At 43.3% G+C, this 14,874-nt stretch overlaps 1 protein-coding gene across 1 annotated transcript in view; it reads right to left on the bottom strand.

The window, feature by feature from the left end:
• LOC133498086 (semaphorin-4B-like) overlaps positions 1-14,874 on the bottom strand; it is a 63,480-nt gene that overhangs the window by 12,475 nt on the left and 36,131 nt on the right. The window contains exons 3-8 of the mRNA XM_061814510.1: positions 13,395-13,555; positions 12,078-12,140; positions 10,383-10,481; positions 6,721-6,832; positions 4,654-4,770; positions 2,844-3,001 (exon numbers count right to left, since the gene is read on the bottom strand). Of these exons, the coding sequence (XP_061670494.1) occupies positions 2,844-3,001; positions 4,654-4,770; positions 6,721-6,832; positions 10,383-10,481; positions 12,078-12,140; positions 13,395-13,555 (710 nt within the window). The remainder of the gene's footprint in view (positions 1-2,843; positions 3,002-4,653; positions 4,771-6,720; positions 6,833-10,382; positions 10,482-12,077; positions 12,141-13,394; positions 13,556-14,874) is intronic.

Below are 14,874 nucleotides of genomic sequence, written 5' to 3'. Positions count from 1 at the left end.
TCACAAATCTCCTCAAAGCATTAACGTCAGTGCTTAAATTGACATTTGCACAAACGTGTTTAGCCAGCCGCATAACAATGTCCATTATCCTTATCCTCCAGCAAGTGATTAAAAAAAATGTCTTGACTCATTGTCAAAACAACAACAACAAAAAAAAGGTAGGTCACAAGTTAACATTTTTTAAACCATCTTTGTCATGTTTGATTGATAGTATTGACAGTAATGATAATTTACATTAAAAGCCTGCACGGTGAAGAAGTGGTTTGCACTTGTGCTTTACAGTTAAGAGCGCAGGTTCCACGTTCACTCTGGACTTGTGTGCGTTTTCTCCAGGTGCTGACAACTTCTCAAGCCCACATTCCAAAAAACAAGCACGATAGATGACTCAGAATTAAATCGGTACAGGTGTTAGTGTGAATGGTTATTTATCAACGTGTCCCTTGGAATTGGCTTGCGACCAGTCCAGGGCGTTGATATCGGATCCTGATGAGATGCGCTACATTGCCATCTTCTCCCACTTCTGGAAAAGAATAACAGTTCCTCGGTTTCACGAGTAACTCACCACCTTTTCCACGTCAACCCATCCAGTGCGCGCACCTGAATAAACACAGGAAAGACTGAGTGGGAGAAAGGGGAGAGGAAACTTTGCAAAAGAAAAACAACAACTCTCGAGCAGAATGACTTGGAGAGGCAGAGCAAAACAGTAGTAGGAACGAGGCGGGAAACCATCAAAGATGTGCAAAGATGGTTCGCTTTATCTGACAACACACACACTGAGCTGGAGGGGAGCCGGCCAAGATTAAATAAACGCTACCCTGATCCATAACATGGAAAAGGGAAGGCATGCATCCATTAAAGTATATCGTTGTTGTCGGGGGGGGTCGCCACACATCTCGCACAGTACTACTTTTCAGGAACTTAAAAAAAAAAATGAAAGCCACCTTGCTAAAGTTACCAAACGTCGCATCATTAAAGTTGGTATACCCCTCAATCTTTCTAACTGTTCCTCCACCTGCTCCCTGCTTTCACCACAGATCAGGTCATCTGCAAAAATGATTGGGGATTCCAATCTAACCTCATCTGTCAGCCTAACCATCACCACTGCAAACAGGAGGGGGCTCAAGGCTGATCCCTGATGCAGTCCCATCTCCATCTTAAACTCCTTTGTCACACTTCTCCACTGTTCTACTACTCTTGTACATCTCCTGCATTATTCTAACATACAGTACTTATTGTATCTGCCACTTCCGACTTCCACATGCAGTAGTCGTCTTTGTTCTTAAAAACGGGCACCAGCACAATTTCCCTCCATTTCTCAGGCCTCTTCTCACCCGCTGTTGAACAAAGGGAAACCTATTCTTCATTGTTGAAGGAAAAACATGCCAGTTTGTCATGTTCTGGAACATTGTTTCCTCCCACGTCCCCAAAGCATGCGTAGTAGGTTGAATGAAGACTCTCAATTGCCCAAAGGTGTGAATATGAGTGTGAATGGTTAATTATTTGTATGTGCCCTGCGATTGGCTGGCAACCAGTTCAGGGTTTACCCCGCCTGTCACCCAAAGATAGCTGGGATTGGCTCTAGCATGGCCACAGACCTCGTGAGGATAAGCGGTACAGAAAAAAGGATGGATGTTTAAAAAAAAACAAAAAAAAACTTTTATTCATCTGGAAAAATACTGTTTACAGTATGTATTTATTGTTTTGTAGCCTCTCTTTAAATGAAACAAGGAACAGTTACTGTCAACCGGCCCATAAAGCTTAATAAAGTTAGGATGCTAAAAAAACAGCAACACATGCATGAAATACTAAAACACGATTACTATGCAGTGCATTGATGTATTGAAGCGTTCATCTGGAGTAGAAAGGCAAGCACCTGCATGGAAGAGCGAGTCAATATGCCGCCTCCGGTGCAATAAAAATCCATTAGAGAGAAACCTATACAGTTTGGGGCTCCCTTCACAGAGTCATGTTCATATATAGAACCCAAAAGAGATCGGCAAGGCGCACCTCGAAAAGGAGCCAGCGTAGCGCCAAAGCCTTGCGGGAGTAAGTCATTAAGCTGTCGCTTAAGATTAAACGCTGTCCCCCCGACCAATGTGGACATTAGCAGCACCGGTGAACAACAGTGGGAGGCGACAGCCTCGCAGCGAGAACACCGTGCACACAAGAAGCCAGGCAACCGCTTCATTGATCACAGAGAGGTTCAATGATGATCGAGTTTGGATTGCGGCCAAACCCTTATCAATACTAACCAGAATTTAACCTTTATTGAGACAAGCACAAAAGTTACATCACAAAAATGTCACAAAAAAGGGGGAGACATTGTAAGCATGTCAATTGTGCTAAGTTGGGAGGAAAAAAATTGTACTCAAGTACAAGTAGTAATAGACTGAAGAAAAAAAGCAGTCTTCCAAATAACTACCCGAGTAAGAGAAACCACTTGAAAAATAAATACTCAAGTATTGAGTAACTGAGTGTCTGCAGGTCAAAGAGTCAAACATAAAACAGGAGAAAAATCACGGCGTATAGGCCGGAAATTACGGGAATAATTTTCTCAACACTGGTGTGAAATTGGTTAAAAACACTGGAGAGGGGAAAAAAAAGAAGGTGTGGATGAATCCCCTACAGGGAAACGAAATGAGTGATAAACAGGTTTCTAAAGTCTGACAAAAAAAGCTCGTGATGCACTATTTCCATGACGCGTCAAGTGTGTTCTAACATGAGACCATCCCGCCTCACCCTGAGTGGCAATTGTACCTACATGAAAGGCAAAGGCATCTGTAGTCCTGGCGTCTGTTTGTGTGTGTTTGTGTGCGCAGCGGACCAGGTGTCTGCCCGCTTACCTTGCACACGCGAGCGATCCTCGACACAATGGTGTTGTCGAAGAAGTCAAATTCCTTCCCCGCCTCGCTGAAGAAGAAGTAAATTTTGTCGTCGTCACCCACGGGGTTCCCTATCGGCTGACTCTCCTCGATGTAAGCCGAGCCCACAAAGACGGGATCTGTGGAAAAAAAAAAATAGAGCAAAAACTGGTTTATTGTGTTTGGACTTGTTGCACAAGGACTACTGTAGCCTTTACATCGCCTTTGTTGTCAAATACATGAGAAGTCAGACCTTGGAGAGTAGATGAAGCCTTAACCCTGGCTGTAATTGTACTCAGATGTCTCATCAGCATGAATTACGTACTGATCCAAATAGAACACAGGCCTTAATTGTGCACAGTGCGTCGCATCCTTTGGCAGAGTGCTTACGAAGAGCTTGTGTACTGACTGATAGAAGTCAGCCATCTAAAGAGTCCTCTCTGCATGCATTAACATGCGGGACCTGCTAATGAGAGCTACTTTTGGAACCTTACATAGTCAGACAGATACATAAGGGATAATACAAGTCTTGTTTCATCCAAGCTTTCATTTAATAATTTGCACTGAATCAAAAGTCTGCTAGGTCCTCAAGTCTGCATGGGAGTTCACCAAACCAGTCTAAATGTGTGTAGACCATGTCCCTTGGGGAGTCCTGCAGGGGGTCCTTTAGGAGTATGGGGTACCAAAACCCCTGATACAGGTTGTTTGGTCCTTGTACGACCGGTGTCAGAGTTCGGCCTGGCAGGAGTCAGTCAGTCTCGTTTCCGTGAGGGTTGGACTCCGCCAAAACTGCACTTTGTCACCGATTCTGTTCATAACATTTATGGAAAGAATTTCTAGGCACAGCCGCGGTGTAGAGGGTGTCAGTCTTGGTCGCCTCAGTATTGCAGCTCTGCTTTTTGCAGATGTGCTTCTGTTGATTTCATCAAGCTGTGATCTCCAACTCTCACTCGTGTGGTTAGCAGCCAAGCATGAAGGGGCAGGGATGAAAATCAGCGTCTCCAAATCTGAGACCGTGTTTCTCAGTCAGAAAAGGGTGGAGGGCGCTCTCCAGGTCAGGGATGAGACCCATCCCCAAGTGGGAGAGTTCAAGTATCTTGGGGTCTTGTTCACAAGTGAGGGAAGAATGGAACGGGAGGACAAGCGGCGCAGTGCACTATCTGGAGTGATGCAGATTTTGTATCGATCCACTGTGGTAAAGAGGCAGCTGAGCCAAAAGGCGAAGCTCTCAATTTACCGGTCGATCAACATTCCTACTCTCAGCTATGGTCATGAGGTGAGGGTCATGACCGAAAGAACAAGATCTCAGAAACAAGAGGAGATCCTGTGGGGGAAAGTCATTTCAATGAGTTTCCCCCACAGGATCTCCAGGCTCTTCCTTAGAAATAGGGTGAGAAGCTCGGCCATCTGGGATGGGCTATGTGTCGAGCCGCTGCTCCTGCGCATTGAGGGGAGCCAGATGAGGTGGCTGGGACATCTAATTCAGATACCTCCCGGACGCCTCCCTGGTGAGGTGTTCCGGGCACGTCCCAGCAGAAAGAGACCCCGGGGACGACCCAGGACACGCTGAAGAGACAATGTCTCTCGGCTGGCTTGGGAACGCCTCGGGATCCCTCCGGAAGAGCTGGAAGAAGTGGCTGGGGAAAGTGAAGTCTGGGTATCCTTGCTGAGGCTACTTCCCCCGTGAACCGACCCAAAAAAGCGGTGGATAATGGATGGATGATTATATATATTATATACTGTAGGAAAAAAAATGTATATGGTGTAATGCGAAGGTTCATCGAGTTTTTACCTTGCAGCCATTTTAAAGAGTTTTCCGTCTTTAGTGCTGTTCCTTGACCCAAACTTTTATAAATGACAGGCTCGTTCCCTTGGAAGTTGCTGACTGTGCCCGTATACAACTCACCATCTGAAAAAGGAAGGACAATTGTTTAAAATGGGTTAGCTAGCTAATATTCCATCATAATACACTAGAAAGAAATGATATGCTTGTGTGAAGAGTGAAGAGATAGTTTGGACAACGGATTAGCCACCATGTACTAAAAACCAGCTCATTATTTACTGATACTGCAACACAAACAAAAGACTCATGTTAGCATGATGATCCATTTGCAATGGCGATCAGTCAGGGTCAGCAAGGCTTTCTAAGCCGGTCTATCCACTACCAGAAGCATTGACTGACATTTACAAGCGAAATTCTACTGCTTCCAGTGCATGTGGATGATAGATATGCATGACCAATCAGATTTCAGGCTCTCTGTTGCAATGTCTATCCATTCCCTAAAGGGCTTTCAGAATCGGTAGCGCTGCATGACGTAACTTAGACGATACAAGCAATAGGAATGGTTTTTTCTTTTTTTTTTTTTTTTTTTTACCCAAATGGATTTCAAATTCCCTTTGATGACGATGGGATTTTTCCTTTCCTCTAATTGATGTATCATGATCTACACACATGAATATATTTAACAATCAACATCTCTGTTGAGTACCGTATGATGTATTTAAAGCCCAAGTGTCATCCCTATAAACATTCTAAAATAGATATTGAAATGAAAAATACATATAACATTATTCACTTCAATGTCTACACGAAAAAATAAATATGAGCGGAGAGCGGGTCATCCATGTGCAAAGTTGCGGAAGTGTCATTCGACATCCATGTGGTCGCCATATTGGCCGCAGCTCCTGTTTGTGACGACAACCCGGACATTCGCCATTGAAAACACGCTCTGGCCCCTACTATGGGACACGCCCCTTCGGACACGGAAGCTCTTTTCAAAGAAGAGAAAATCTCACAATCGAGTGAGGTGTATGGGGCAATATTATCCCATTGTTTCGAGCCATATTTAGATGATATGTGGATCACTTCTACCTAACAACAGACTCCCAGACAGTATGAATTTGTAATCCTTTCAGAACGTAACAAAAGATCCGCGTCCATAAGTCAGAGGTGCTAAATGTGTCGATGTGCCCGTCGCCTCCGTGTCCGCAGATCACGGCTCTGGCGGAGGTTCGTCTGCCCACCTAGTATGGGACACGGAAGCTCGAGGGAAGCCGTGATCGGTGGACACGACGCCAACAGGTACATCAAAACATTTAGCACCTCTGATTTATGGACGCGGATCTTTTGTTACATTCTGAAAGGGTTACGTCCTCACCCCAAATATTGTTTTTTTTAGTAGCTCTACACACACCTACCTGTCATTTGAAACCCACAAAGCTCTCATCCTTTGGACTCGTGTAATCCATTTTTCATGATGAACTGGGTCTTTTGGAAAAGTATGAAGAGTGAATCCATCCTCCCGAGTGTTCGACCAATATCCAGCAATGCAGCGAGCCGGCAGTTTGGCTAACACGAAGAAACAACAAGCTACTTTCCCGCAGGTAAAACTAATATAAACAAACGAGTCCGCTTGAGCGCGCTAATGCCTCCAACATCACTTCCTGCTTCTTTTCGAAAACAAATCCCTCGAGAGGATTTTCATGGCGGGAGTTACAAAAAGCCATACATGTCAAAAATCATGTTTTGTGCTGAAAAAAAACGGTTGGGTTCATACCGGATGCCATTTTTTTTCATTAATAACATACTAAAAATCCTCCATTTCGTGACAGGGGCCCTGTAATTAACTAAATGTTTTATGTTTTTATCATGCCAACAGATCAACATTTATTCTGGACTGCATAGAGCATTGTTTGTACCGTATTGATGTTTTCTAAAATTGTGATGCGATATTGTTGATACTAAAAGGTGGATGAAGTCAATTTAGGCCCAGGTACCAAATTCACAGTCCGCCACAGCTCATGAGTTAATCAAAGTTGAAATAGCCTTTGTGTTGTGTGTAGTTTTAGCTGTACGCACCAACAATGATGGCGGTGGATTTGTACTCGGGATTAAAAGGGCAGCGGCTGCGTCCGTCCTCCATCGCCACCTCGCCGGCGTCGTCCCTTGCCAGCGTGAACGTGGACGTGTTCTGCAGACAGACAGGCAGAGTGATGATATCATCCTAATGACCTCAGCAGCCTCGAGCGCTAGAATACACAAGAGAGCGCCGACTTACTGGCAGCGTGGACGGTGAGTAAACGGGTTGTCATTTACCACACATATGGCTTGAATTGTGAGCAAAGTGGTCTTCAGTCTGGCACGAGCCTTAATATTCTGCTTTCATAAGCAAGCGGGGATTTAACTGCTTTTTTTTAATTTCAATAAAACACAAAGGCATTAATCACTATCTGAACAAGAATGACTAAAAAGGGAGTAACACTGCAGGTTTCCATCAAGGCAAAACTATCTTGTAAGCAAATACTCCTAAAGGTGTTGGAGTCTAAAGGAGCCTAGTGGTTAGCACATCCGCACCATAGCTGAGAGGTCCTGGGACGAATCCCGTTCAGGTCCTGTATGGCTTTTCAGCAAGTCCTCTGCCATCCTCCCTATTTATCTATCTATCCATTCATTCATTTCCTTGGCCGTGGGAGGTGGTGGAGTCTATCCCAGCTGTCAACAGGCAGGAGGCCGGGTACACCCTGAACTGGTTGCCAGCCAATTGCAGAGCACATCGAGACAAACAACCGCACTCACAATCACACCTAGGGGCAATTTAGAGTGTCCAATTAATGTTGGATGTTTTTGGGATGTGGGAGGAAACCAGAGTGCCCGGAGGAAACCCACGCAAGGCACGGGGAGAACATGCAAACTCCACACAGGCGGTGCCGGGATCGAACCCGGGTCCTCAGAACTGTGAGGCCAACGCTTTACCAGCTGCGCCTCCCTATCAAAATTAAAGTAAAAATAAATAGCTTGAATACAGGTTTGCACCAAAATGTAAATGTCCAACTTTCTCCAACTTAAATTTGATCTGTTTTTTTTCCCCATCATGCACATTCAAAATGATATACGTATATCCCACAATTATGTTTACGTTGATGAAACACATCTAACAACCTGAATAGAAAGCTGCCCAATTTGCACATGCATACATACATACAATAATTTAGATTTAGCGAGCTGTGAGCTGAACATTACACCACTGATTGAAATAAACTTCATTACTTTGAACCTCTGCATATTCGGAGTTCAGCATTCGCAAATGCCCATATTCACAGATGATATTTTTCAGAAACCTAACCTCCATTAATTGCTCTTTTTGTTCTCAAAACAAAGGAATAGAATTATTACTTTGGCACAGCCTTGTGAAACATTGGTAGTGTTGTTAGGTTTAATTCATCCCTCCTGCCATGACCTGAGCCGCTTATCCTCACAAGGGTCAGGGGAGTGCCGGATCTTATTCCAGCTATCTTCGGGGAGGAGGCGGGGCTACACCTTGAACTGGTTGCCAGACAATCGCATGGCACACATAAACAACCATTCGCATTCAAAATCCCACCTACGGGCAATTTAGAGTCCCCAATTAACAGGTTTTTGGGATGTGGATGGGTGCTTTATCACCACAATTAAAAAAAAACACCTTTCACAGGGGCATTTGTTATTTTCTAATTTCACGGCAGGGGTTGACTGTATTCCATCGGCCGTCATCAAAAGTGACTTTTGCTTATTTATTGATGTTCACACTTCTAATGTAGCATATTGACGTCATATTTAATGATCTGGGTGTTTTTAAATGCGTTTGTGTTGTTTGGGCACACAGTACATGAGTGTACACATCTCACAGGTACTCGGATTTCGTTTGCCTCAAGCTTTGGCGAATGGCGTATATCTCATTTTTTGCAAGATAACCAATATGTATCAGCTTTATATCCATATTTAGAAAAGGGCTGATTCCGATCTAAAGATCTCCGAATTCACCCATTATTTCCCCCTCTTTCCGCTGCCATGACGCCAATACCAATTATGCTAAGTGAGAGCACAAGATAAAATTGATTAGCCTAAATCAAGCTGCCGCATTTCAACATCCCGTCTTTGCAGAGGACGTCTGTTTAAAGAAGAGCTCTCAAAATAGACGTAAAATGTTATGCATGTGACAGACCGTCCTGCGCTGTGTCAACATAAAAGGCATTCACCCCGTCCTCAGTTCGAGACATCCTGTGTTATGGTTTCACTTTTTGACGTCCAAAGCGGGCAAAGTTTACAGAGCTGACGCTAATGTCACCCCGCTGTTAGGCTACCATCTACTCCCGACGTGCTCCTCTGCTAGATAAACATGTCTGCCGCTTGAAACCACACACTCACAGACACATACACACATGCACCACTCTGTTGATTTGTCTGGATAAATTTCTCAGCAGGGTCCTGTCACACTCGGATGGCAACGGAGGGTGGGGGTGGGTGGTGGCCGGGGGCTTCAAATACCAAAACAGATAATACTGCAGAGTGTAACTTCTCAGGAAAATCGGCCTCAAAAGGCAAAGTCAACGTCATCACACAAAATCAACTTGGATTTGAGAAGGGTTTTTGTTGTTTTGTGTTTGATGTTACCACAGTATTGTACCGATGATTGGGGGGGGGGACGATAACCAAAGAACAGGAAATGGAACTCATTGCATCATTGGAAAGGCTCTTGCCCAGGAGCAGGTAAACTTTTATACTCAAAGGTCATGTTCGATTTTTAAAAGGGATAGATGTGGATAAAAAAAAAAAAAGTAAAATGTGTATTTAAAATTGTTCACTTTGATTTTTCAACTTGAGTATTATATTGGATTTATTATGACTAATTAACCAATTAATCACCAAAATGTTAAACTCATGTTGACATACTTTTTTTTTTAAATAAAATACCTATTAATGCAAAAAATACTGGTATTAAAAGACTCTTGGTAAAGTATTTGCCGCTTATCCTCATAAGGCTTGCAGGGAGTGTTGGAGCCTATCCCAGCTGTTAACGGGCATGAGGCGGGGTACACCCTGAACTGGTCGCCAGCCAATCGCAGGGCACATCGAGACAAACAGCTGCACTCACAATCACACCTGGGGGCAATTTAGATTGTCCAATTAATGTTGGATGTTTTTGGGATGTGGGAGGAAACCGGAATGCCTGGAGGAAACCCACGCAGGCACGGGGAGAACATGCAAACTCTACATAGCTGGGTCCAGGATTGAACCCGGGACCTCAGAAGTGTGACGCCAACGCTCTACCACCGTGCCGCCCTGCTTCAGTACAATATGAACAAAAATAAATAAATACTGTCAGACTCTCTAATCCATTTTTACTGTGGCGAAATTAAAATAAATAGCTACCATTAAAAAACATTTGTATTGTGTGGAACTTACTGTACCTGGCAGGTGTCTTCAAAGGGTGAGTAGTTTGAATTTATTTTACTTTTATTGAGTTTTTATCGTGCGGTGATTAACATATTAAACAAATGTATTGTTATAATGTTATGCTAAACATCGCCTTATACAGTTTGTACGGTTTTATGTCAACCATTGGTTTCACTTTGCAACCAATTAATTCACTTTAAATGATTTATGATGTGAAACGCTGCTTTGGATAGAGAACAACATGGAAGTGAGCCGACGGTAACGGATCGTGTACCAATTTGGAGTTTGGCGTTTGGAAACAGACTTACGATGTAGCTGCAGATGGGGCTGAAGGCGTAGGTGCCGCACACGTACAGGTGAGTACTGTTGAGACGCAGCAGAATCTTGATATAATTGAAGCAATCCGTCTAGTTGAGAGGGGGTGAAAAGAAGAAAAAAAGAATATGAAAGGTGCTATTTTTCTCCTCCCAAAACTCACTCCTAGTACCACAAAATGAAAAAAAAAACTGAAACGATCAAATAAAACTCAGAAGACAATGTACCAAGTAGGGATAAAAACTAAAGCGTTCTACAGGGGGGAGGGAAACTGTTGCCTGCTGAATGGAGTCGGGACTACGCAGTCGACGCGTGCAGTGCGGCTCGCAGATTAGCGGGACTTGTCGCCGGAGGATAGTAGAACAGCTGATCGTGACAACAAGGGAGCACGCACGCGGGGAAAAAGAACCTGATGAATGTGGAAGTGTCAAAACGGGATCGTTGACGGTGACACCAAAAAAGATGTGCACAAAGTATTGAATGTAAGCCTGCGGCAAACGTGCTCGAAATTGTTGCAATGCGTTAAGGGGCAATCCCGGGATATCCCGTTTGACTCAAAGTGAATGGTCCTATGTGAAACATGATGTCTACACACTGGACTGATTGCCAGTCTGCACAGCATTCAGCTATGTGAACCACTACATTACCTGTTATTCATTCTCTGCAGTGCTTCACCCATTCAGGGTTATTACAGCTAACCCTAACGTGAAAAGTAACGTAATTTCCGGGCTATAAACCGCAACTTTTTTCACGCTCTTTCAATCCTGTGGCTTATGCGGTGATGCAGCTAATTTGTGCATTTTGTCTAACGGCCGCAAGGGGGGCACTTGAGCGGAGAACGTAAGAGTGAGACCGCTGGAATATATGTGCCGAGGAAGTGACTTTTACCGGTATGTTTTTTTTTCCCCACCGGCCCTGTTGGCGCTGCGCATGCGTTAGCGCCGCGCTAGTGTGTTGCTGCCGCGTCTCATGTTTTTTTTGTTTTTTTTAACTGGCCCTCTTCGTGCTGTGCTACCGTGTTGCTACCGCGGCTGTTTTTTTTTTTTTTTTTTTTAAACCAGCCCTGTTCGTGCTCCCGTGTTGTTGCTAAGTTGAGCTAAGCTAAGGTATTAAAACTCTGAAAACTCTCTGTGTACCGTCTTTCTATGTAAATATCTAGTGTTTCAATGTGGGTTCCAATGTGGGCACTTGCGGCTTTTACACACCTGCGGCGTACGTATGTACCAAATGGTATTTCCTTTACAAATGTATTGTCTGTGGCTTATAACCAGGTGTGCTCTGTAGGCCGGAAATTACGGTAGTCTAATTCCCGGCCTAATTTTTAATCTGTACACCACTCAACTACGCTATGTGAACCACTGCACTACCTATGATCTAATTCTTGAGCATCCATTTTAGCTATTGCTTGCTTACTTTGTTCACGTTTACAACAGCTTGTTTGGGCAAAGTGGTCGACACCCTGTACCGTTTGCTAATTCCCGTGGCAGTCAGCGATGTGTGGCCCAAATTCCGGAACAATCCCACCTATTGCTCAAGTGGTACAGCTCAATCTGGCATGCATCAATTCAATTTACATTCATGTCTTAATTTATGAAAGTGACACCACACAGTATATAAGAAAATAAAATAATGCTGTGGAAATTTTTGTGTTTTTAACACTTTCTCTTCCGAGTAGCGCTGGATCTCACCTCGAGGTTCTTCCCTTTGAAGCTGCACTCTTCTCTCTTTCCAAGCGGTGTAGCCCAAGTTAGCTAAAGGCCAAAAAAAGGCAGAATAAATCATCACTAAAACAGGGACATCCGATTTAAGAATGGACACAGTGTACCTTTGTACGTTGCCGTCCAAAAGAATAACATCTCAATTCAAATGCAACACTCATATTATGTTGAGAAATCTGCTAAAATTAATAGAAAAAATTATGTACATGAATAAGAGTGTAGAAGTATATGAAAAAAATATATAGATACAGTTAAGCCTTGGCTTTCGAACGTCCCCGCTTTCGAACAAATCGTATTTCGAATGAAAATTTCGCGATTTTTTTTTGCTTCTGTCGCTTTCCCCAACAAAACCCGTACATAACATTACGTCTGGCGAGAGCAGCTAACCCACGACACGCTTTGTTGTGAATTCCCATGACGTCGAAAAAACCCAGAAATAACAATGTGTGTGGTGCCACCCACAACAACTTTATTGTCTTTTCGAACACCCCCCCAAAAAACCCGGAAATAACATCGCGTACGGCGCAAGCAGTTGACTATTATTATTACTATTATACTACCGCGACCCGTTTTATTCTCTATTCGAAAGCCTCCCGAAAAAAAACCTGGAAATGACATAACGCGCGCGGCGCAATCAGCGCACTTTTGTTATGACTGTTGCTTTTCTTCTCATCTCATTATCTCGTATTAACCTCCAATCACGGCTCCAAAGAAATGCCCCCCCCCCCCCCATTATTGTTTGTTTAAAGTTATTCTGCACTTTTGGTAATAAAAAAAAGTGGGGGCCAAGTCGCTACAGATACGCAATGCACTCCCAGCCTAGCGTATTTTCTATTACTAAAGCATAAATTTTAGGCAAAAAATAAATATAGTTCTGAAATTATTTTACTATATAAAGTATTTAAACTATAAATGTATTTCTTCTATGCAGTTTATTATCAGGAAAAGCAAAAAAAAAAAAAAGCTTCAAAAAGCCAAATTTTTTAGGTTTGGAACGCATTATTTCTTTTTCCACTTCATTGTAATGGGAAACATTGATTCGGTTTTCGAACAATTCACTTTTCGAACCGTTTTCTGGAATGGATTGTGGTAGAGAACCGAGGCATCACTGTATATTAAATTGTAATATCTATAGAATATAGATTGATGCAACACTGGGTGCTCATGATAATAAGAACAGAATGATATTACGGTGACAGTTTGTTGAGTTTAGTTCTATTTTCATGATTTACTTTGAGGCCCCCCCCCAAAAAAAATGCTAAATGTGACTTCCAGAACAATACTCACATTCTTCTGCAACTTGGTCCTGCTGATGTCGGAGAGGCTGAGGGCAAACAGCGCCTCCCGGGCCCCCACGTACAGCATGTCGTCCTCCTGGCTGAGCAGCAGCGACGTGTAATTGAAGACGCCCTCGGCAGAGAACCTCTTAGCCGATCTCTCCTTCGCATCTGCGAGGCACACGTACGAACCGCTTTGTTATTACGAAAACGCTGACGCACAGTCTGCTAGTGTGAAAAGTACACAGCTGGCCACTTCAAGCGGGGACTTGAAAGGTGGAAATTTTTTACTTTTTAAACGGGTTGTTTACAAACGTTTGGTCCTCTCGACTGGCTGTCTGACCATCAAGTGTAAAATTAAACAATGTAAACTCGAAATGATAGATTATGAAACTCTCTGTGAGTAAAATGTATTGAACTTCCATAATTGACATAATAACTGCTTCACACACAGTTTCTTTGCCCTTGGTATGATCAGCTCAGCTGGGTGAAGATCCAGATCCCTGCTATCATATCAAATATGGAAGTAATTAAGTGCCACCAGAATTTAAATTTGAAATGCCACAGAAAACAGGATATGAATTTGAAATGTAAAGTGATCACATTTTCAATAGTTGCTACAATTCGCTGTCTGAAATAAACCGTCTGTGCCACTTGAGGTCAGAACTGAACACCCAGCCAATCGCAGTTACCCTTTCTTAGTCACGTGACGTCACATACTAAAGTGTTACTGGATTGGCTGGCTGTTTGGTTCTGACCTGAAGTAACCCTGCCTGGTGGCACAGGCGGTGAACTTTAGACAGCGAATTGTAGCCAGTTGAATTGTTAACACTGAAAATTTCAAATTCAAATCCTGGTGGCATTTATTTACAGTGTAGAAAATAAATATTTGAACACCCTGCTATATTGCAAGTTCTCCCACTTAAAAATCAAGGAGGGGTCGGAAATTTTCATCGTAGGTGCATGTCCACTGTGAGAGAGATAATCCAAAAAGAAAAATACAGAAATTACAATGTATGATTTTTTCAATGATTTATTTGTGTGACACAGTTTAAATTAAGTATTTGAACACCTATCTATCAGCAAGAATTCTGACCCTCAAAGACCTGTTAGTCCGCCTTTAAAAGTCCACCTCCGCTCCTTGTATTATCCTGAATCAGATGCACCTTGTGTGAGGTCGTTAGGTGCATAAAGACACCTGTCCACCCCGTACAATCAGTAAGACTCAAACTTGTAACATGGCCAAGACCAAAGAGCTGTCCAAAGACACCAGAGACAAAAAAACAAAGGAGTGGCTCCGTAAGAAGCATATCAAGGTTCTGGCATGGCCTAGCCAGTCTCCAGACCTAAACCCAATTGAAAATCTTTGGAGGGAGCTGAAACTCCATGTTTCTCAGCGACAGCCCAGAAACCTGTCTAATATCGAGAGTCTGTGTAAAGGAGTTTGCCAAAATCCCTCCTGCAGTGTGTGCAAACCTGGTGAACAACTA

This window comes from Syngnathoides biaculeatus, chromosome 3, assembly GCF_019802595.1.
Source record: "Syngnathoides biaculeatus isolate LvHL_M chromosome 3, ASM1980259v1, whole genome shotgun sequence".
NCBI lineage: Eukaryota > Metazoa > Chordata > Actinopteri > Syngnathiformes > Syngnathidae > Syngnathoides > Syngnathoides biaculeatus.
This window is presented reverse-complemented; position numbering and strand designations above follow the sequence as displayed.